Below are 24819 nucleotides of genomic sequence, written 5' to 3'. Positions count from 1 at the left end.
TTTATTACATTAAAATTAACAAAAATAATAGTTTAATACTTATCTAAGTTTGTTTTTGCATAATGAATGTATTGGAGTGAACATAAGTTGTATTGCTATTTTGGCTTGAAGTAAACGTACTTACACTAGGCATTTGGCTGATATCAGGGTGAAGGCTGCTCGACGTCAAACTTTTTTTGTTTTTAGTAGAATAAATCAGTAAAATCAAGTTTTAAGGTAACCCACTCATGTAACTAACTCACACAGTAACTTACTATCTTAGACGCTTTTAGAGGACAAGTATAGTTGAACTGCAAATGCTATATGTGAGTTGTGTGATCGCATATTCAAGGAATTTGATGGTGGAGAGTTTGTTAAAAATATATAATCAAGACTATCAACTTAACAGAAAAGTGCACTTAAAGCAAAATGTGTTAAAGAGAGTTATGAGATATAAGGTCCCCAGGATTCTATCCAAGCCCTAGGATAGATTAGTTCTTTATGGCTGAGAGTAAAATTATTATGAAAACTTTTTAAGTTTCACCAACATAATACAAAGATAAAACTCTCCATTATACACCAGTAATACATAAAGCTGCATATACAGTGCTTTCATTTCAAAACGATCCACCCTTAATAACTTTCTTAAAAAAAAAAAGTCAAATTAGATATACAGGGGGACATTTAATTATGCATTTACTGAAGTTCTGTCAATCACCTCCTCACCTCCAGGAATGCACCTTTCAAGAATGCAGAGAAATTAGCGGGCGACCCTCCTTGCCAATGTTCGTAAGGAGTTTGAAAATAGGCTTTTTTATTGTCTTGCTAATAACGGCGCGCATTTTGAACATTTATTAAAATAAATATGTTAAACTAATTAAATTTATTTTTCTACCCTACCGATTTACACTTTAATTGCTTCTTGGTCAATCAATTTTATTTTTTTTACAACCATTGATGCTATCAATGGTTAATGAATGCCCTTTAAAATAAATAATACTTTTGCTCCTGTAAAATGAATATGATGTAATGGATTTTTTAAGATATATGCCAATGATAGGGGTAAAAAGTGTAAAATGGAAAAACCTTAGGGTTTATTAAACTATAGAATATTTTTTTTACCTGCAATAAAATTGGTAAATGTTAAATGTTTCTCTATTTTTGTTGTCCGCTATAACTCTTTAAATATTAAAATAAATGTTTTTTTTTTTTAATTTTGACGTTTTAGTCATCATTTAAGAAATGACTTTTGGAGTAACAATAAATACACAATTTTGTATAAATCATGATTCAAAGTACTTTATATTACGAAATGCTACTACATATGTTTTTAATAAATTATAATTTAAAGTCACAAAAGTGAATACTTCTGCTACCTGATATAATAAAATTATAATCAATTTATCGCATTTTTGTATATGTTCGTAACTTCTAGCGTTAAGAAATAAATTAAATTTTACTTAATTTTTCTATAAAGTAGTATGTCGACGGTCCCTTTACAACAGATTGGTACGAAATGTAGAGCAGAAAACGAAAAAAATTCAAAGTGACAGGTACTTAATGCTTACCTTGTTGCTTTAATATTATAATGGTATTTTCTGTTTTCTTAAGTGATGTCTTGGTTTTTATTTAAATTCTACATTCAATTAAAACGCAAAAACTGTAAAAAGGAAGGAAATAGTGTAAAGAGGTATTATTTACACGATTTTTTATTCGCGTTCCATTATGTAAAACATATGGGACTATTGATGTTTTACGATACTAAATTGATAATAGAACGAAACGTGGTAATGCTGTAACTTTTAATGAACGTTTTTAAGAATGAAAAAAAACAGAAATAGTGCTAAACAAACCAAAACTTTATTAATACAATAACACACTTAAAAACATATAACTTATAATATTCTCGTTTAACTTAGAAATCAATTTTCGTAGTATATCTCCTGTTAAAGTTTGACATGGATTGAGATTTGTAGATTCTCCCGCTTACTTCTGTTCTAGTTACCAATTTGATATCTTCCAAGAATTGATCAAATGATTCGAGTTTGTAAATGGGGTCGCTGCCTGTCCTCAACACCCTTTCAGCCCAAGTTTGAGGACGTGGAATGTCGCGTTTAAAACCTGTCGAAAAAAATCATATTTTTTATTGTTAATAAAATTGAAAATATCTAATATTAAAAAAATATATAACAAGAACAAAAAATATATATGAAAAATATTCAGGTGTTTTACATATATTAAAGAACAATTTTTGAGTAGCTCCGGACATGGTATTCAATTCTTTTGTCAAGAAGAAAATTGACAAAACCTAAATATCACAAAAATTCTATGGAACCCCTTAAAATAAAGAGCAATATTTTTGGTGCTATTATAGCCCAGTGATAATTTACGTAAACAATGAAATAAATTTTTTGTTAAATTTATTTTATTGCTTTATTATCTTTTGTTAATTTTTTTAAAAAAAGTTAGTAACCTAATGTATTCTTTTGCCAAATTTCATTAAACACAGGTAAAAAGTTATTTTTTGAAAATTCATTAATTTAAAAACATTTTGTTGTTATTCTGTTGAGGTATTTATTATGAAGCAGTGGTTTGGCATGCTAACACAAAGCTAAAAACTGCGAGAAGAAAATTTCATAGAACAGAAATAAGTGAATGTTTGTATCACAGAAGCTATAATATATGAAATATATAGCTATATTATACAGGGTGTCCCAGCGAAAACGAAACAGGTATTTTTGGTATGAAAAAATTTTTTTTTTACAAAAATCTCGAACACGTCGAATTTATTTTCGAGGCGGACAACTTTTCCTTACCAAGGCACCCTCATACCAGTAACCCTCTTCGAGGGGGTGGGATCACCCCTAAAATCTTAAGTAGAAAGAGGGGTCGTGTGATACCTTATTTTAAAGGTCTTTTAATTCTGAATATAACTGCCAAATTTGAAGTGGCTAAAATTTTTTATCCGGATATGTCAGCTTGTCAAAATTGTAGAAACAGCGAAAATGAAAAAGGTATTTTGAACTCTGTTTTGGATAATATTTTTAAAAGAATAAGGAAGTCCTAATTTCAAAGGGGTCACTTATTAATTAAGAGGCCACCCTAATACCTGGAACCCTTTACAAGGGGTTGAAAGCACCCCTTAAATCTTAAATAGAAAAAGGGGTCATGTCATTCCTTATTTTGAAGGCCTTTTTACTCTGAATTTAAATGGTGACTTCTGAGTGACTGATGGATATCTTGTGGATATAAAAATAGCAAGAAATACAATCTTTACTGCCAGTAAAAGTGGAGAGATAAGAAATACCTACCCTTTTCCTTTTGTGTCTTTTAAATAAAACAAGTTTATTTAAATTACTATTACTACTTTATTAAATGTTCAAATTGTGCCCCGCCTACTTCCATGCAGGAATACAGGTTTTGCTCAAAACGATGCCTGACGTTTTGTAGAACTTCAGGTGTCATCATCTGACACTCATTTATAATTCTCTGGCGTAAGTCTTATAGGGTGTCTGGTTGGGTAGCGTAAACTGGTAAGTTTTGTTTTAAATGCCCCCATAAAAAAAAATCTAATGGGGTTAAATCGAGTGACCTAGCTGGCCATTCCATAAAAGGTCCTCTCCTTCCAATCCAACGATCAGGAAATATCTCGTCAAGATATTGCCTCACACCAGCAGCATAATGTGGAGGCGCTCCGTCTTGTTGGAAAACGACTTGATCATCATCAGAATGATTTCCGCCTTCCATTATTTCTACTATTCTTGGATATACGGCATTTTCCAAGAGATCTCGGTTCATTTCTCCATTCAAATTTCCGGGCAGAAAAAACGGACCAACAATGGAGCCGCCCAAGATTCCCGCCCAAACATTTAACTTCTCAGGGAACTGGGTATGAACTTCACGAAACTGGCCCGGATTTGCAGTAGCGGCAGTTATGACGATTTACGTTACCATTAAGAAAAAAAGTACATTCATCTGAAAAGCAAATGTTGTAAATAAGACGCGAATTAACAGTTATCATATCACTAAGCGATTCACAAAATTGCACTCGTCTGTCAGAATCGTCCTCATTCAGTTTTTGCACCAGATGAATTTTGTAAGCATGGAATTTATTATGCTTAAGTATCCTATGAACACTACTTTTGCTTACTCCTGTACTCGTCGCCAATTTTCTGACACTTATTCCTGGCTCGGCATGAAGTTGACCTAGGACAGTTATTTGCATTGCTTCATTGACAACAACAGCATTTTGAACCTCACGCTTTTTATTTAAGACACTGCCAGATTCCCTAAATTTAGCAACTATTTCTAGAAAGTATTTTCTGTTGACTCGTTTTTCTGGATGAAGGTCATTAAATTCTTGTACCGTTCTACTGGCACAATTGTTATGCCGAAAGAAATGCTTCTATCATCTCAACCCTCTCTGCAGTAGAATAAACCATTGCTAACAGTGTTTCAACACGTAAAAGACTGGGTAATAATTTAAAATTATTTAAATAAATGCTGCTTTATGAAAAAACTACCAATGATATTTAGCAAGCTAAATAAATTCTTCAGATACTTGTGTTTGCATTTTATTTGGTATTTTGTTTTTATTTATGATATGCTGATAAGGTGTAATAACAATAATATTAACAATACTAATACATTTTTAATCATGTTTTCATGATCCAATAAAAAAAATTGTAAGAAAGGGTTTCAGGCATAAAGGTTTATTTAAAGCATTTTTTCCAGAATTTTATTTGGCTTTCATATCCAGAAGAAATCCATCAGTCACTCAGAAGTCACCATTTAAATTTAAAGTGAAAACGCTTTCAACATAAGGTATAACACGATCCCTCTTTCTGTTTAAGATTTAAGGGGTGCTTTCAACCCCTCGTAAAGGATTCCAGGTATTAGGTGGCCTCTTAATTAATAAGTGATCCCTTCGAAAATAGGATTAGTTGCTGGTATGAGGATGCCTTGGTAAGGAAAAGTTGTCCCCCTCAAAAATAAAATCGACGTGTCCGAGATTTTTGAAAAAAAAAATTTTTTTCATACCGAAAATAGCTCTGTTTCGTTTTCGCTGGGACACCCTGTATGAGAATATTCCAAACAGTGTCACTAGAAGTTATACCTAATCTTACATCTCTACATGTTGGAATAGAGAGAGCTGCTAATTATTATAAGAATGAAAAATAAAAGCTTGATCTATCAGAGAGCGTGGGCAACTTGTACACTACTTATCGCGATGTTATTCGATCTTCCTAAAATGCAATAATAAAGGAATATCAGTTTGAGAAAAACTTCGTCACAAAAAAGGATAGCGAAAAAGACTGGGAATTCACTTAAAGAAAAGCATCGTTTCAAATTAAAAAATATTCTTCCGTGGTTCGCTATATTTTTGTTTATTTGTAGCGTAATGCTTTTGCATATACAGATCGTGTTTTCGTTCGTTACTTATAGGAAACCGCATAGAGGCGAAATTTTGCAACGTCGCGCGTGTACGAGTGCCTGCGACAGAGCACCGCCCTGACCGGCCCGAGGACGGGATTAGTAAAATCTGACTTTCGTGAGAGCTGCGTCGTTTGGCAACAAAATGTCCCAAAATATTACGCGAAAATCCAGGCATTTTTTAAATATTTATTCTAATGCGGGTTTTTAAAATGCTGTGTTTTGCATAATGAAAATTAAAGCATTATTCTAATAAAAAATAAAATCAACTCTGATAAAAATATAATAAAAAATCAGAAATAAAACTCTTATAAACAAACTTAACATCATATAATTTTTTTAAATAAAAGGCTCAAATAAACCGCTTTCTTTCGCTAAACAAAAACTTAACCTATCGTAAAAGCTATTTCGCACCTCCAAAAGAGTTTGAGGTAAAATGGAATTGGCACCTTCGACAATTTTATTTCGCAACTCCTCTAAATTTGTTGGCCTACTAAAATCCTTGCTTGTAAATGGTCTGCTTAAGGTAACCCCACAGTTAAAAGTCATTTGGAGACAAATCTGGAGATCTAGGAAACCATTTAATATCGCCAGTCTTTTTTTTACCCTAGCCGCGTTATGAGCAGGACAGCCATCTTGCTGAAAATAAACCGATCTCAGGTCTACATCAGGTAAGAACTTGGTTTTGCAGCAACTCAAGGTACTTTTGGGCGTTTAAAGTGCCATCAATAAAAAATGACCCTATAACATTGTCGCCCAAAATATCTGCCCAAACATTCAATTTCTGAGAATACTGGGTACGAAACTGAAAACTTCTGTGCTCGTTTTCCTGAAACCAATAACGAACAATGGAAGGATTGTGTTTGCCATGCAATGGAAAAGAAGATTCATCAGAAAACGCAATATTTTTTAAAAAATATTCGTTTTCATTTGCCTTTTCCATATGGTTTCACAAAATTCCATTCTTCGCCACTGGTCTTCAAGAAATATTTCCTGAGTTTTCGAATACTTATTTTTAGGAAACAGGATAAAAGTGTAGCTATTTGTTCAATTTGTAAAAATAAGTTTTATGGAAGTACGACAAATTTAAAAAAACATCTGACCCGACTACACCCAATCCAGTACAAGCAGCTCACTGATAATTCAGAAGCTTCAACGTCAAATGAACCACCCGAACACTTTGCAGAAAATAGGGAAGAAAATGGAGAAGATAGCACAAATATTAATATTGATGCAAGTGAACAAGAAACCAAAGAAATTGAAGTGAGAAAGAAAAAGAGAGCGTTCGGTGAAAATTCTGAGCCATCGCAGCCTCAACCCAAAACAAGTAAACAATTAAAGTTATTTGGTGGACCGAGCACCAGTGAACTTAGTGACGAGAAAAAGAAAGAAATAAATGAAAAGCTGTTAAAAATGATTGTCCTAGATTTTCAGCCACTATCTTTTGTTGAAAATAAAGGTTTTAAGGACTTTGCTAACAGCCTTAACGCACTTTATAAAATTCCTAGTAGGAAATATTTGACAAACACTTTCTTAAAAGACAAATTTGTTAAGGTAAAATCAAACACTAAAGCAATGTTGTGTGAGGTGAACTATGTTTCAGTGACTACGGATAGTAATATTGCTTATGTAAGTTTAACATGCCATTTTAGTTATAAGGATAAGTTGAATTCTCAAGTTTTGTCTACCGATGAGATTTCTGGGTCCCATACTGGTGAAAATATTGGTCACACATTAAAAAAAAATTAAATGAATGGGGAATTATAGACAAAGTCGTTACAATTATATCCGATAACGGAAGTAACATAAAAAATGCAGTAAATGTACACTTGAAAAAACACATTCACCCTTGTGTGGCACACACCTTAAATTTATGCGTTACCGACAGCATAAAAGAAAACGAGGATTTTTCCATTAATTTGCAGCAAATCTCGAACACTAGTTTCGTATTTTAAACACAGTGTACTAGCGACCGAAAAATTGAAAACGACACAGATTCAAATGGGGTTTCCAGTTCTTAAAATTAAGCAAGATGTTGCCACAAGATGGAATTCGATATTATTTATGTTAGAACGCCTTTTAGAGATTAAAGATGCATTGTCCGTAACATTATCCAGTTTGCCTCAAGCTCCACTTATACTTATTCCACGCCTATCGAAATTATGACGTCAGTATTATCGGCTGAAAAATATCCAACGATATCTACCATCATACCACTAATTAGAGGACTACAACACACTTTACTACATATAAACCCAACAACCGAGGTTGGCATAAAATTAAAACAGTCATTATTGGAGGTGATAGGAAGAAGGCTTGCTCCACTCGAAAGGGACAAAATTGTAGCAAAAGCGACATTTTTAGATCCAAGGTTCAAAGGTATAGGCTTTGGACTGGAAGAAAACGCTAAAAACGCTGAGTCTTGGGTATTAGAAGAAGTGAAATAAATCGTTTTAAAAAATAGCACTGATTCTATACCGGAACTTGAACCGAACTCTTTGCTACCGACATCAGATCCATCTTTGGGCATTTTTTGATGACAAATTATTGAAAAAAAATCAATTGTAACACCGACAACAGCAATGTTAAGTATAAGGCAATATTTGCAACTCTCAAATTTGGATAGAACAAAGTGCCCATTTCAGTTTTGGAGCCAAAATAAAACTATGTTTCCAGAACTGTACGAATTAGCCCAAAAATATTTAAGTATTCCTGGAACGTCTGTTCCATCAGAAAGAATAATATTTTCTAAGGCAGGACAAGTAACTAATGTTCGACGAAATCGCTTAATACCTAAAAATTTAAATCAGATTATTTTTTTGAATAGTTTCTATTTGCAGTAATTTTTTTGCTTTTCATTTTTGTTTTTAGTTTAAATTTTAGAAATAATGTGTTTTTTTTTTAAAATAAATTTTCGTTTGTGTACTTTTTAAAATTATATAAGTTATTTTATTCAATGAAACAACTTATAAATAAAATAAGTTTTATGTTTTTATTAGTTTAAGTTTTAAAAATGTGTGATATTTTATGTACCACAATATGTTATATGTTATAAAAAAATAAATGTCGGATTTAGTTTTTTTTTAAATCATGTAAACTGATTTATTCAATAAAAATTAAATAGTTATCGTTAAGTAAGTATTCGATTTTAAGTTGTACTCGATTCCGTAATATTCGATTCCCTAAACTATTCGATTCAGCCCATCACTAGTCCTTGGGCCTCGTACTCGCACTCGTACACGCGCGACTTTGCAAAATTTCGCCTCTATGCGGTTTATAAGTAACGAACTATAAGTAACGAACGAAAACACGATCTATATGTGAGGATGGCCTAATATACACCGGAATATTAAAATCTAAAACCTGAGTTTTATTAACTTTAAGTTAATTGAATGTGTAGGAAAGATTAACTGAATGTTAAGTTTAATTTTAAAATACGGATGCTTTTTTCACATTACTATTCTTTTTCAAATAAAGAAGAAAAATTTTACGTAGAACCTATAAATGTTAGAAACCTTCTACCAGAACAAAAAATTATATATTCTTTTTGCAATTTTAGATCATTCAGAGGTTTCTTTATATGAAGACATATTTTTTTTTATGAATTAATTAGTGTAAGTAAAAATTTGTAAAAAGAAAAAAAATATATCAAAAAAAGAATAAATATTAAAAACTAAGAATTATTAAAAAATATTACAAAGTTAACATAAACACCAACCTTTTCGTCTACTGTTGATCACCTCCATAACGTCGTCGTAATAGCTTCGTCGATAATCATACAAACATTTATATTGTAAGTATTTTGGCCTAAAAAGTAAGTAATTATTCAAAAATTCTTATAAATTATAAATAATTAATATTTAAATTTAATTTTTGAGTAAAATTGTGATAAAATAAATTTCAAAGCATGATCTGTTCATTTTTTAAGGAATATTTTTGGAGCCAAAAATGTGTACTACATACTGTATCTGTAATCTTGAGTTTTTAAAGAAATAAACTCATTAACTACCAAATTTTTAACAGTAAATAAATGGATGACGCTTTTTAACTCCAAAAATACACAAGCAATTTTCCTATTCAATCAAAAGTTGTACCCGTTTTTCACCTTTAATGAGCTTCTAGTCCAAAACTGCTTCAAAATGTGAAAAGACTAATGAAAAATACATAATATAACTTAATATAAGTTTTATTAAGAACATTTTCAACTCAAAACTCAACAAACATCACTCAATATGTCTTTTATCGTTAACAACGTCTTTTTTTAATTAACTCAATACAACTTTTACCTCAGCTAAACCCTAAACCTTCGAAAACCCCTCAAAAACATTTAAATAACCCCAAAATAAAAATATTTAATAAATTAAACTATAGAACTTCCTGTTGATGTAAGTCTTTCCATGGTGCAACTGGAACTTTCCGCTGAACTTCGTTTCCTCCACCAGCTGTTTGTCTTGGCGTATGATCCTCGATATTTCATCTCGGTTTGAGTTTTTCGTGTACGTCCGTAGCGCCCTCTCTGCCCACGTCTGCGCCACTGGAATATCTCTGGAGATACCCTTGTTCCTTTTATCCAGGAAATCTATGACGTCATCATAGTAGTTGTGTCTGTAGTCGGTGAGGTATTTGTAGGGCAAGAATTTAGGCCTGGAAGAAGTTTTTGAGTTAATACTGTTTAAATAGAGGATGATTGGGAAGATTATGTTTGGAGTATCATAGGGGATCATGATAAAATGATGGTTTTGTATGCAGTGAACAAACTATGTAAGAGAAATGAATTATTAAGAGGATCCAAGTAATAATAGAGACCGATTTTCATGCAGATGAATGTGCTATAACTAATTATTTTTATGCATTTCAGACTTGATGATGATCCTCGTATTTTTTAGTTTAATGTCAGTAATAAAGATATAGAATATAATTAAGAGAAAGAAAAACTTGAATATAATACTTTATTGAGATCTTTGAGTCTTAAGTTCAAAGAGGGAAACACTTGCAGTGGAGTCCTAGGTTAAGGTAAAATAAAAAACTCACAGTCTCCCTCTAATTGTTTATTTTCTGATTTTTCTCTAATCCAAACCTTGATTGCTATTTTTAAAGTTTTCGTGGCTAATGTAGGCGAACTGATATAGTTGGATAACTTCTTAACACTCCTTATTAAAGCACATATCCAGTTGAATTCATTTTTATGAGATTGCTGTACCCTCAGACTAGAGTAGCTAGACCAACTTTATTAATAATGAAGAAACACTCTTGAATAGTGAAAAAACGCGTGGAGGGAGATTGTGTGCTTTTTACCGTAACTTTATAATAATATGAGAAAAATTAAATGCATATTTTTTTATTTTCCGACATAAAAACTGATCGGAGCCAAGTATCATTGAATGAAGCGAAATTTTGGTTCTCTAAGCCCATAAATCAAAGAATACAATTTTCAGAGAAAACTGATAAATCCAGTATTTCTCCCTTTTTAAGCCAGATATCAAGGATCAAATATATTATGGTTAAAAGACGGCAAATATACATTTCTTAAAAAATTATTTAATTTTAAAATACAAATACACTTTTAAAAGGTTTCTTTAAAAAGACATACACCGGACAACACAGTTAAAACATTTTTTTCATAACGTTTTAACGATGTTGTCCGGTGTATGATTTTAAAGAAACCTTTTAAAAGTGTATTTGTATTTTAAAATTTTATAATTATTTAAGAAATATATGTTTGTCGCCTTTTAGCCATAGTATAATTAACAATTTTCGTCTTAACTAACTCCTCGACCTGATGATGCGATAAGTTTTGTAATCGTGAAACCGGTCGTCACAAAATAATAAGAATTAGGAATTTTCTGGAGAAATAAGACCTTTTTGAACCTTCACTTTATTAACAAATCCCCAGAATATAGACGTAACTCTACAAAAAAAATAAATTTTTATTATAAATCGCATTTTGGATATAAGAAATAATTTTTTGTGTATTCTGAGTATCCAGATATTCATTCAATAATAATATTTAATATGTGTAAAAGGAAAGCTAAAGGATTGTAAAGTATAAGTTCTTTGGTACGGAAGTATAAAAACTAAGGGTAATTCTCGTCCATGCATGTTTCTACTTTTTAATTTCCTCAGAAATTAAAAGAATGGTGTACTATCCCTTATATGTATATTTTTTAATTAAATATTTTCTTTATTTTTTGCTAAATTCAAAACTCGTTATACAACAACAGTGATTTTATATGGTTATAGTTATGTACGATTGTATATCAATGTTTCAAATTCGATTGATTTTGCAATTAATTATTTAAAAATAATAATAAGGTATATGACATTGTATTTGTATTATTGTAGTATATAGAGAAGTAGGATTTAAGCAAGAGGAGAATTAAAAGCAAGAAAGCAATTAATACTAGTGTGATTAAGTTAGAAAAGTAATCTGGTAAGAGTACTTACCTCTAAAATTTAACCTAAAAATATATCTTTATTGAAAATTCATATTTCTAGGATAATATACCTCATGTATAAACTTACCTAAGTCCTACTTTTCCAGACTATTTTTAATTATGCACTAAATATTTTTAATTGCACTATATAAATATAATTTTGACGCTCTAATGCTAACGTATCGTTTTTCTATTTTAAGCCGAATTAAATTAATGGGAGCGCTTAAAATTTTATTGAGCGACAAAACCATAATTACCGTAATTAATCAAAAATTTTGGAATTATTAAGTAATTTATTTTTGCTTAAATTTTCTTGTGGCAAAAATATTGAAACGTTAAATTATGAAGTTATAATGATGGAACTTTTCTGTATAATTTCTCATATAACTCGAATTTGTATCGAAACTTAGATTTAGTGGAGACTCCTCTCTATAAAAATAAGTTACTTATTTAAATATGGCACTATTTTATAAAAAAAATAAATTAATTAATTGCTTTGCTTAGGAAATACAAGAACTTTTATGTATTAAAGAAATTATTAAAATCGTAGGGTCCCGACCATTTTTGGGTTCAAATATATAACGAGAATATAGTTCAAATATGAAACGAGATTTTCTTACGTAATTAATGATATTTTTCTGGCAAATATGATGCTTTATGTAATAAAATTCAAGACAACGTACATTAAAATTTGCCAAAAGTATTTAAAAGGTCCCCCTAAAATAATAATTAACGAAATATTTCGGGCAAATTAATGTTTCACTATTTTTATTTTTAGCTTGAGAACAATGAAAATATTTTTTGCAGGTGTTTGTCTACCTATTTTAAGTGCCGGTCAGAGGACTTAGAAATTATATAAATAAGATGATAAAAATAAAAAAGAATTTAAACATTTTAATCAATTTTTAATGAAAATTTATCAGGAAAGTTGTTCAAGAACTATCTGTCGAATATCTTATCAGAATTATAAACATATAAAAAAAAGTTTTTCCTGAGAAACTCTTGCGAAGAAATTATATTAATAAAAAATAAAATGAAACAATTTAAAACTTTTTTAATATTAATAAATTGTATTTATTTCTTTCATTTTCAACCTTTGATTAATGATTCCAAAATATGTCATAAGGTGATTTTTGGTTTTTTTTGCATTCTCCCCTTATAGAAAATTCTTGATAAAATTTTTAGATTTATTTAATAAATATTGTTTTTACCTTAACAGAATTATAAAAAATTTTTACTATTTAAACTAATTTTTCACTATTTAAAATCCATTTTATATTATACACCTTTAATTATCTATAAATGAAACATTATAAAAATAATGTAATACGTAATATAAACAAATTGTTAATCGATCTTCCAGTTCATTTCCAAATAAAGAATAAAAAATGTTAAAGACGCATTTAATTTGTTTTCATATTCTCTAAAATTCTTAAGAAAAATATGTTAAGAAATTTAAAAAAATAATAACATCAATAAAGACCTGTTTAACATCATAATTTTTTAACTGCTGATAAATAATTAATAAAATATGTCAATATCGCTTATTTTTTCCTCCTGCTACATTCTTGTAAAAAAATCTAGTCTTTAACATGTCAAGATTACATAGAATAAAAAAATAGTTTTTCCTTCGAAAATTCTCTGGTGAAATTATTATGAAGATATTGTATTAATAAATGTCAATAAGTATTGATCAATCAGACATTTTTTATTAAGTTTTTAGGCTTTGTGCAAAATATCTTTTTTTTGTCTTCTTATTTTTCCTGTATTAATTTTTATAATTTTTTTTTTAATTAAAATTAAAGGGATCATCAAAAAAGTGTTTCCTACAAAATTTTTACAAAAAAAATATTATTATTAATAAGAGTTTTTAAGGGATTTATTACCCTTGATAAAATAATTGGTAAAATTTATCAATTCAGTGTGATTGAGTTTTGTTTTACCAGATCTACAGTATTGGACAAAAATTAAGCGACGCTATAATATTCCTAAAAAACTTTGTGACTATACCTCGTATAATTTGAAACAATTTTGTAGTATCAGTACGGGGGAAAGAACTAAGGGTTTCAAAATCTATTGTGTCGAGGACCTTTTAGAACTATCGAATTAGAGGAAAAGTAGTTAACCGAAAACAGACGGGTAGACCGAGAAAAACTTCAAAGAAACTGGATAGAAAAATTAAAAGGATCTCCCAGGCAAATCCTTTTCTGTTAGCAAAGCAAATTCTTGCTGAAGCTGGGAGCTCTAATGTTTCCTCTCGAACGATACAGCGCAGAATAGTTGAAGCAGGCTTAAAAGCATGCAAACCTGCCAAAAAACCGCTTCTTAGTAAAAAGAATATTAAAGCACCACGTCTTCTGTTTGCAGAACAACATGCTCACTGGACACCAGAGCAATGGAAAAAAGTAAAAAGTACTTTTTAGTGATGAGTCAAAGTTTAATTTGTATAAAAGTGATGGTGTTCAATATGTTCGTCGTATTGCAGGTAAAAGACTTGACCCAAAATATGTCTGTCCAAGGTACTGTAAAACATGGAGGTGGCAACGTGTTAGTGTGGGGTGAGACTGCAAGCTGTTATTGCTGCGAGAGGAGGAACGCTATTAAAATTGTTTTTTTTTAAATTAACTTTATGATATACCTAGTGTTTGTTTCTCCTAATAAAAATACGCTTCAAATCAGTGTTTTAAAAAAAAATTTGCAGCTCGCAGCAGAAATGAGATAATGGAATGAATCAAAAATCGAAATGTTTAGAATACATCAAAGATTACAAGGAACAGTATGTAAACAGAATTATCCACCTTTATTTTCCTACAGGGTCTTTTGAAATTACGAGAAAAAACAACAGTTTGTTTTACTCCTGTATAATATAGCCTAATCGAAAAATGCTACTTTACAAAATGATTTTAAAAAATCACAACAAATGTATCTAAAAACTGATGGCAAAATCGTAAGAATCTGATAAAAAATAAAAAATTTATAAAACATCAAACTTGGCCAATATTTCAGGGTGGCGGAATTTTGTGCCGGCGAATCTATAAAAATATTTATATTTTTTATTGTACAAAACATGTCTAAAAAGTAGAAAAATTTTATAGAATTCAAAAATATATAGAGAACATATTTTTTTAATAAAATTAAGAATAAATATTTCTGTAACCTGATGATTTTTTCTACTGGTATATAATAAACATTTTTATAGCTAAAAATTACAATAGAAAATGGTAGTAAAACAAAATTACAAGAAAATGGATAATAAGCCATAATTAATAATAATAAATAGAAAGCCATTTAATGATATTGAGTTTTAAAAACAAAAAAAAATTGTAAAAAACATAATATAAAAAAATACATAATTAATTTAATTTTCATCTTTTAAATACCCTTTTTCTACTACCATGCAGGAGTTTTTCACACAAATTTCTTTACACACTTCCCAGTGTTGATAAAGTTTCGTTTTTTTACGCACTAGTGCGTAAAGTAATTTGGTAACTTTAATTTTTTTAAAGGGTAACTAAAGGGTAACTAAAATAGTCTCGGTCATCCTTTACTAAATTTATTTGAAAAAAATGTATCCTACATGTTTCGGACATATAAGGTGTCCATCATCAGGGATATACAATGAGGGTTTTCATCACAACACATAAAAAGCCACACTGCTTCTGGCAAGGTCAAAGGTTAAAATTACTAACAATAAATAAAAAGGGCATATTAAGATGCATGAGAAAGTGACTAAGCAGGGTCTACACAAACATTAAAAGAAAAAAAAAATATTTCTTTAACTTTAATTTTTTTGATGTTTTCTTCGGTAGTAGAAGAAATTTTGTATGTTACGCCTTTTTTTTATTCATGAGAATTGTCACAAATTCCGCATTCATAAAAAAAGGATCATTTTACATACTCGTGACATTGATAACTATTATGGATATAGCTTAATCAAAATAGTTAGGAGTCGTCAAATATAATTTAATACACTGCTTTTATTTCAAAATGAACCACTCGTAATGACTAAAAAAGTGAGGTTAGCTGGAGGTTATTGACAGAACGTTGTCAAATTTAAAATTAAGCGTCTCCCTGTATATAATTAGTGCAGTATTTTTTTTAAGCAGTTATTAAGGGTGGTTCGTTTCAGAATGAAAGCTCTGCATATTAATTTAATAAGCCTAATGTGATGGATTCGTTATTAAAAAAATAATATGACGATGATTAAAATATACGATTTTTTTTTTAAATTTTTTGAATAAATAGTTCTAAAAAATAACTTTTTTTGGATTTTCTACCCACGAAAATTATTTTTAAATTTCTTAAAGAATTTTACCTTTTTATTTTTTTTTCTTACCTTATCCAGTGTTTAAATAATAGCAACTTGTCAGGATCCAAATATTCATCGGCAGCTTCAGCTGCCTCCTCAGCAGGAGCTCCTTCAGCGGGTGCCGCTTCAGGCGTCGCGGCTGGTGGTGCTTCTTCTTCTTTTTTTCCAGCATCATCCTTTTTATCGCTTTTCTTTTTTTTTCCTTTCAGAGGTGCTGGAGCCGGTGCGGGTTCCTCCTCAGCTCCTCCAAACCAATCTGGCTCGTCATCCATGATATATTAGTAAAAGAAGAACCTATATAGAGACATATTGGTAAAATTATGACGGTCTGAAAAAAGCTTTGGCACTAATTTAAACTGATTAAACTATTAAATGAATTTTCGTATAAATTATTAAAAGTTTCACTTTTTGGCAAGTCAATTTACACACACGCGCAAAAACGTGAATCATTTGCGCTACATTAATTTGTAGTACACAAATGCATACTTTTCCTGACATCTATGTGCATTCTTTACTTTTAATAATAGCATCATTAAGTTATCGTAATATAAGATTTATTTAGTATGACTTAAGTGTAGACCGGTGTTAAGGCGGTTTATTTTGGTTTTTCGATTTACAAACAGGGCAGGAATCCAAAGAAAATCATCTACCGTAAAACTATGAGCAAACTTCATTAATAGAAGGAAAGAGAAGGAAAAGAGAGTAAAGGCAAAAATAGAAGCCAAAAAAAGAGCAGAAAATGGCTCTATTTACCTATAGAGAAAATATAAAAAGAAAATGGGGTGGTGGTATCTAGGGCTGCTTTCACAACCACTCAAATATTTTATTATTAAAAAGTTGCTTCATGCAATGGTAATGAAATAACCTTTAATAACATATAGGCAATACGCTCTACTTCGTCTCTAGTAATTGGTGATTCTGATATAGCATCAATCATATCATATCCAGATCTTTCATTTTTTCATCAAAATTTCCCCAATATATTCTTGCTATATATCACGTTGTTAATCTTTATTTCTTATTTTGTTCCCATTTGGGTGGATTCCCAGTGGATTGGAGGCAGTCGATTATTACCAATAAATTGCTTTAGTTTTGTATGTTGTTGAATATTTAAGAAAAGCCATGGATTCACTCTATTTGTAATTTAATGATGATTTATGCCCATTTTAAACACTAGAATTATACTGCAGATGAGTCAAATTACGTAAAAACAACAAACAAAAATCAACTTTTATACACCTATTTTAAATCTTTTGCCATTCCTCCACGAATTTCGCTCTTGATCCGAATGCCTAAAGTAAATGTAATCAGTTACGTTATTAGTCATTTGATGGTGTCATATGCATGTACGTTTTGCTTCTACAGCATTTCGCGCGCGTCATGCTTAAGCAGAAGGTTGTATTAACGGCATTGACCAATGCTATAGCCAATGTTTCTTGTGTGTGCCATATGTGTGTACATTTCGCCTATACGTATATGTTATATAATAAAAATCTTGTCAATAATAAAGGAAGAATTACAAAAACAGCCATTACAAAACTTTTTAATTCCATCTACAATACTGGAATAATACCGACGAATTGGCTGAAATCAACATTTGTCATGATCCCGAAGAAGAATAGAGCAACCCAATGTAAAGATCTTCGGACAATTAACCTAATGATATCATAAGCTTCATGAAAAAATCGAAAACAGTCAGTTCGGTTTTTGGAATGGCCTAATGTGTCCTTTATTTAATTGATTTCGGAAAGGCTTCTGATAAAGTTTGCAATGACAAACGCAAGATACAAATTAGTATCAGATGCATCAAAATATATCAGAAATAAAAATGCATTCTGTCACTCTTAATGTTCAGCCTCTATTCAAAGAAAATATTCAGTGAAGCTCTTGCTGATGCCACTAAAGAAATTAATATTATCTAGTATCTGATATTATTATTAGTCAAGGTAAATAATATCAGATACGCCGATGATACAGTGATTGTCATTAATAATGAACAAGATCTACAAAACCTAATAAATAAGGTAACCGATCCTATTTGTAGACAGTTTGGCTCAATACCAGCAAACAAAATTCATGGTAGTTACCTAATATTAAATAAGATAGTATCGCGGTCAAAGGGCACGAACTAGAGAAAGTTTATAGGCTAGTGTATCTCGGTAATAACATCTGTGGACCCAACTATGGAGATTAAAATGAGAATAGAGAAATCTCGAACCGTATTTATGAAGATGAGAATAGTGTTAATCAGTAAGGATTTTACGCTGAAATTGTGGATAAAGATGGTATGCTGCTATATCTTTCCAGTTCTCTTGTTCAACATGGAATCATGCACACTTACCGAGAACGTCTGGAATCACTTGAGATGTTGGTGTACCGGTAATTACTAAAAATCAGTTGGATAGACAGAATTAGAACAATGACAGAGAACCATGATATAGAACAATATAGTTATCAGTCGCATGACTAAAAATTTAAAACTAGTTAAAACTATTAAACCACGTAAATTGGACTATTTTGGTCAGTCATATCATAAGATCATGTGTACTTTCCCAAACTTGATAATTCGTGAATCTTTATGACTAAAGAATGAATCCTTATAAAGACCGAAGTTCTTAAGCATCTATTGAGCTCAACGGAATGCGATTTAGAGTCAATGCAAATCGCTGATCGTTCAAAATAGTTTCTTTACATATATCATGCAAAATTAAAGAAGTCTGTAAGCTATGGAAACAATGTGTATGCTTTGCAAGAGATAAGAACATCAAGATCACCCGTTAGTTTGGCATTGGCTTCTAGATTATCCTCGGAAAAAAAAGATATATCAATTTAGGTATCGTTGGCGTAATATTGGACAGAAAAGACCTACCCAACAGAGCCTGCGGAACACCCACTGAAACACTACACATGCCCTTCTAAAGTATGCTATATAATCTAACTGCTTGTGATCTATCTTATAAATAACCACTATCTACAAAACCAATATATCCAAGAATTGCCAAAATTATCAAAGGCCTTCGAATAGTCTAGAAACACTAGTCAACTTTCTCTGATTAGCTGCTATCAAAACGCAAAATGCTTGGATGCAAAATGTCATTACGTTCAGCATACTCAGCAACTTGATAATCCAGTATTCAGTATTCGTATTATTTTCGACAGCATTAGTAATATAATTATTGGTTTCAGGTTCTTCAGTTCAGTTGGGGATGGAACTCATCAAACAGGGAACAAATAAATTTTTTTTAGAGTCTGAAAAAATTGTATACAGTTAATAACTAAGTAAATAATATATGGGATGATACCAAACTCGAACAAGCCAATATTCTGTTTTTTGTCTTGCAAATGGAAGTTAATAATAGCTTGGAGCAGATTAATCAGCGGAGCCGACAAAATATTGATATCATCAAAAGCGAAAAAATCAACCAATTAATCAATCGAAAAATTTTTCTAACAAAATCCATGCCAGAAAAATGGTTCATTATCTCTATCATCTCTACATACGGAAAAAATATTATTAGGATTAAAAGAGTAATAGACTTAAGTGTCCGCGAAATAATGGGATTTAAGATGCTGCAGAAATTGAGAAAAGGCTGCTGTATATCTACAAAATAGAAGAAGATCCGTCACACTGCCCTGAGTGACACCTTGATTATTTTTTTAACTTTTAGCCATTGTGTACAACAGTTAAAAGATAATTTTGAAAAAAATCGTAGAGCGGCATTCCCAAGGCCAAGTCCCAATACTAATATTTTAACTTAATTAACAAAAGATGATGTTTTATATTATTGACCGTTTTACTAAAATCCAGTAGAATAAGGCAAGTGCATAAGTTTGCATTCCACTAATTCCAAACTGACATGTAAGTAAGGTTATTCTTACTATCAAAAAGGGTAGTAGTGAGTTGTTTAGCAACAATCTCTCAAGAATTTTTATCAAGTACTGGTAGAATACTAATGGGACAAAAATCGTTCCGTTTAGAAAGATTGGTTACATTTAGGGTTGAGAATCATAAGCACCTTTCCAGTATGAAATATACCTATAGTAAGACAATAATTAGTTAACCTTTCTAGAAAAAGAAGCATCTCTAAAATCTCTACACTCCTCGTATATAATAGCTCTAGCTCTATAATTTATACCATAATTACAGTTTATCCGGGATTATTGGCAGTATTATTCTTTGATAGACTTCAAAGATGCAATTTCAGAAAGGATAATCTATGAAGAAGAACAAAGTGATTAAATCAACTGAAAAATTCGTATTTTTTATTTGAGAAGTAATAACTTATATCTTTAGCTGTATATATTGCGAAACGTTTAAATTTAATATATCGCCTCTCAATACATTAACCATGACAAATTCATAAGAAAAAATTTTTGGGCCTTCACTCAAAGTCAAAATCTTAGTATAAAAAATAGGACAATATGGATTCAGACGACATTAAAACTTTCGAGACTAAGAGCACCAAAATGTGAGTAAGTCCTATACGAAGTATGGGATATAAAATAGGTTATTTACAGTGAACAAAAGTAAGTTCAAAAAATGTAGGTTTGTCTTTGTCTTTTAAAAATGTTGTACAAGTTTAAGGGAAAGTTTATTTTTTCTACTCGTATTCTAAACGGTACCTAAAAAAGTTTTTTTTTAAGTTTCATGATTTTTCTTTCAAATGCCATGTTTTAACGAACCATATAAAGCGAATATGTTAAATATATTTATTATACAGTGTGACCCATTTGTTTTCGGGTCACCCTGATAAAAAGTTTATTTTTGGTGCGATTTTGCTCGGTTTTTTTTTCATGTTAGGTCCAAAAAAACTGCATCATTATAACAAACAAAATCTGCCATGCAAATTCCAAGGCCTACTAATGTCAGTTTTTAAGGGCCAAATTTTAAGAAACCATGCTAGGCATTTTTTTAGCAAAAAATTGTGCACACCACTGGATTCGGCATCCCCCAAAATGGCCTTATACCAAATTTCACCAAAAAATATTAAATAATAACAGTTTTATGATAAAAAAAAGAAATGCGCTTTACATCTAAATTGTCTCTAAAAATTATTGAAATATTGAACTCTATTGTGTCTAAAAATTATTGAAATATTAAATTGTCACATTTGACATCTAACTGTCAAAAGTGGTAATAGAACGTGTTTAGATAGTATTAGTAATCATGGAAAATTTAAATTTAAGAGAAAAAATTGAAATTGTTCGTCTTGTTGATGGTAACACGCGTTCGATGAGAGAAGCTGCCAGAGAATTTAATATTAGGCATCCTGATAGACCAGTAAGTCTAAGTACTGTGCACCGTGTTAATAAAATTTTCAATGAAACAGGATCTGTTTCGAAAAATCTGCTTAAAAATAGACAGAATGGTTGGCGTGGGCTCAGAAGAAATGAAAATTACCTTTTCGAATATTTTAACGGCAATCCTCGAAGTAGTATCAGAACTGAAAGAACTCGTCCATTATCTCAAAGAGACCTACGTAACTAGCGAAAAAAATGAAAATGATGATGCTTTATTAGCGAATTATTAATATGTTACCTGATTAATAGATATAAAAAGATATTTTGAGACCGAGACTTTTCATTTTTTTCTCTATTGTCAGAACGGCTAGTTTGGTCCTTAACATCCCCAGAGAAAGTATAAGAAGATGTTTGCAAAAAAATAACATAAAAGCATTTAAGCCAAAATTTTTGCACACCTTAGAGGATGGTGACCAGGCAAGAAGATTAGAGTTTTGGTGTTGGCTTCAGGGAGAATATTTAAACAACAGAAACTTTCTAGATGAAATCCTTTTTAGCGATGAAGCCACTTTTACCACAAATGGCGTAGTCTCCAGTCAAAGTTGCTGCCACTGGTCCGTGCAGAATCCAGAATTTATAATAAATGCAAGGAGACAGTATTCGCAAAAAATTAACGTATGGTGTGGAATACTAAGCGACAAAATTATTGGCCCTTTTTTCTTTAATGGTAATTTGAATACAATTAAATTTTGAATTTTCTTGAGAATGAATTTTCGAACGCATTAGAAGATTTACCCTTAAGATATCACCTTAATTTGAAGTTTCAATTAGATGGTTGTCCTGTCCATAATGCTCGTTTAGTAAGAGACTGGTTAAATCAACATTTTGAAAACTGTTGGATAGGACGAAACAGTCCTTTCGTTGAGTGGCCACCGAGATCTCCTGACTTAACGCTACTCGATTTTTTTCTCTGGGGCTTATTTAAAGAAAAAGTGTACAAATCAAGACCTCAAAATTTAGAAGATCTACAAGTCAGAATAATCCAGGTTTGTTTAGAAATTACTCCAGAGCAAGTCCGTAAAGTTATTTTAAATGTAGGCAAAAGGAATGTAAAATGCATAGAAAACAATGGTGGATTAGTAGAAATTTTAAAAATTTAGTAGCGGGTAATGTTTAATTTTTTTGTTTGTTGTTTTTATTTTATTTGTATTTATTTTTGTTAGTTTATTGTCTGTTTTTATTTGTATTTAGTTTGGAATTGTTATTTGCTTGTATTATCTTTGTTCAATTTGTTTTTTTCATGGCTATCTACACATTTTTAAATGTAAATAAATGCATAATTTCCCTTTTTATTTTTTGTTATAAAATTGTTATAACTTAATATTTTTTGGTTAAAACTGGTATAAGGCCGTTTTGGGGGATGCCAAATCCAGTGGTATGCACAATTTGACTGACATTAGTTGGCCTTGGAATTTGCATGGCCGATTTTTTTTTTGTTATAATGATGCAGTTTTTCTGGACCTAACATTTAAAAAAAAACCGAGGAAAATCGCACAAAAAATAAACTTTTTATCAGGGTGACCCGAAAACAAATGGGCCAAACTGTATATTAAACTTTTTTCAAGAAGGTCAGACCCAAAAATATCATTTTCTTTAAGAACTTTAACGAGTGGATTTGGACCATTCATATTTTTAGGTATTCAGTACTATATTAAGCTGAATATTTAGGTGTAATTAGAGTTTCAATGTTAATCCAACTTTTAATAATCTTTGGACTATTTTAATTTGTGCGGTTTATGAATTTTTAGCGTTATAAAAAAAAGTCTCTTTTTTCGTATTTGTTCAAGTGATTGGAGAAGTAAACTTAAATTCTGTGGGAACAATAATTTTATAAGTATAGAAAATTAAGTATAGAAACACTTTTAATTTATGACGAAGGGTCGAATTTGCTTAGATTTTTATATTATTATTTATTGTTCTTGTACTAATATTAATAGGAAATTTTATGTACAAGAATTTCGCTATATCATTTATAAGTTTCTTATATTGACTTTAAATGGAAAAACAAAGATATATTATATTATTTTAAGAAAAGAAAAAAAAGAGAATAGAAGAATAGTTAAGAAAGAAGTCAGTAAGGCTGTTTAAAATAAAAATTATTTATTTTTAAATATTAATGCATCAATTAATATATTTAAGTTGAAATTGAAGTGGTATTTTAGAAACAAGTGCAATTTTTCATAATTTATTAATATTAAATGCAGCTTAATACTAGATCTTTATTATTATAGATTATTGAAAAAATCTGTCTACATCTTGAGGATCAGGAACTTAGGACTGAACTTTTTAACGTAAAATTAATGATTGACATGCCATTGAAAATTAGATGTTGAAATGATTTTTAAAGAAGGAATAAAGTATAAATGAAAAGAAGTATGTGATAAAGAGTATAGTAAGATGTGATAAATCTATCGTATAAATTGACTGATGACAGATGACGTAATTTGATAACTTTAGTATAATTAAAATTATATAAATGAGCAGCTTTGCCATTCTGTAGTTTTGGCCTTTTCTCAAACTTATTTACTTCGATAACTTCCATCCTCATAAAAAATCATCTCGCCCCTATTTAGTTACATGTAAATTCAATATTTTTTTAATGTATCTTATTATGGAAAAACGAAATTACATAAAAGAAATCCAATTAAAAAATATCGATAAATCAAAAATAACCACTCACTCGTCACTCGGTATGCGATTTATTATGCAATTATCCCCGTACGGGTTCGTCAAAATGTCACCGCCGAAATACTCTACTCTAAAATTAAATGTGTATGTACTTTTCACTCACCTTTTGTAATTGCACCACTTAGTCCACTGCCGAACAATTGAATGCCGATGAGCCAAAAATTTATTCGGGAACAACGGATTCCCCACCACCCTGTATAAGCTTTGCCAATCGGAAAATGCTATTTTCACTTTTTAACTTACGGGAATAGGCGAGCGGATTTAGAACTAATTCCTAAGAATCACAGAAACTAAAAATGTTCTCATATTAAAAAAAGAATTACACAGCAAATTCCCTACTGCTTGAAAAATCTCGGGTTGCCTTAGGCTTATTATTAAGCCACAGTTTAGCTTTGATAGTTGAAGGCAACTTCAACCCTGTTACATGTATCCAGCATGCATTTAAGCAGGTGTCATCTAAGTTTTGTAACTTGAGCAAAGCCTTTGACTGTGCCTCGAATCAGATTCTGATTGCCAAGAAGACTAAGTAAGACCCTACAGACTCAACAAAGGGTAAGACCTGCAGGTGTTGATTCAATGAGAGGATAGAACCCTGATATCAATGATTTTCCACTTTTATGCCCGTTAACACAGTTTACTCTTTACGTACTATGTCACTTTCAATGCCTGAAAGAG

At 30.6% G+C, this 24819-nt stretch overlaps 1 protein-coding gene across 3 annotated transcripts; it reads right to left on the bottom strand.

The window, feature by feature from the left end:
* Nucleotides 1–1817: 1817 nt before the first annotated feature.
* Nucleotides 1818–24386, bottom strand: LOC126739584 (flightin). Of its 3 annotated transcripts, none has more exons than XM_050445336.1 (4): nucleotides 24248–24386; nucleotides 16183–16449; nucleotides 9131–9219; nucleotides 1818–2100 (listed from the first exon to the last, which is right to left on the bottom strand). In XM_050445336.1, the coding sequence occupies exons 2-4, from the start codon at nucleotides 16425–16427 to the stop codon at nucleotides 1895–1897; spliced, it is 540 nt and encodes a 179-aa protein (XP_050301293.1). In that variant the 5' UTR covers nucleotides 16428–16449; nucleotides 24248–24386; the 3' UTR covers nucleotides 1818–1894. The 3 variants fall into 3 exon arrangements, with proteins under 3 accessions (XP_050301293.1, XP_050301294.1, XP_050301295.1); XM_050445337.1 differs by having other exon boundaries at nucleotides 24137–24275; XM_050445338.1 differs by lacking the exons at nucleotides 1818–2100; nucleotides 9131–9219 and adding an exon at nucleotides 9583–10056 and having other exon boundaries at nucleotides 24248–24385.
* Between the last annotated feature and the right edge of the window lie 433 nt (nucleotides 24387–24819).

This window comes from Anthonomus grandis, chromosome 8 (genome assembly GCF_022605725.1).
Source record: "Anthonomus grandis grandis chromosome 8, icAntGran1.3, whole genome shotgun sequence".
Classification (NCBI taxonomy): domain Eukaryota; kingdom Metazoa; phylum Arthropoda; class Insecta; order Coleoptera; family Curculionidae; genus Anthonomus; species Anthonomus grandis.
This window is presented reverse-complemented; position numbering and strand designations above follow the sequence as displayed.

What these genes read in the sequence shown, in the direction of transcription:
- LOC126739584 (XM_050445336.1), bottom strand. Translation starts at nt 16,427, where the DNA reads ATGGATGACGAGCCAGATTGGTTTGGAGGAGCTGAGGAGGAACCCGCA. An exon ending in TTATTTAAACACTGGATAAG is followed by an intron (nt 9,220 to 16,182) that starts GTAAGAAAAAAA and finishes CTTACTTTTTAG; the next exon opens with GCCAAAATACTTACAATATA. An exon ending in GATCAACAGTAGACGAAAAG is followed by an intron (nt 2,101 to 9,130) that starts GTTGGTGTTTAT and finishes TTTTTTCGACAG; the next exon opens with GTTTTAAACGCGACATTCCA.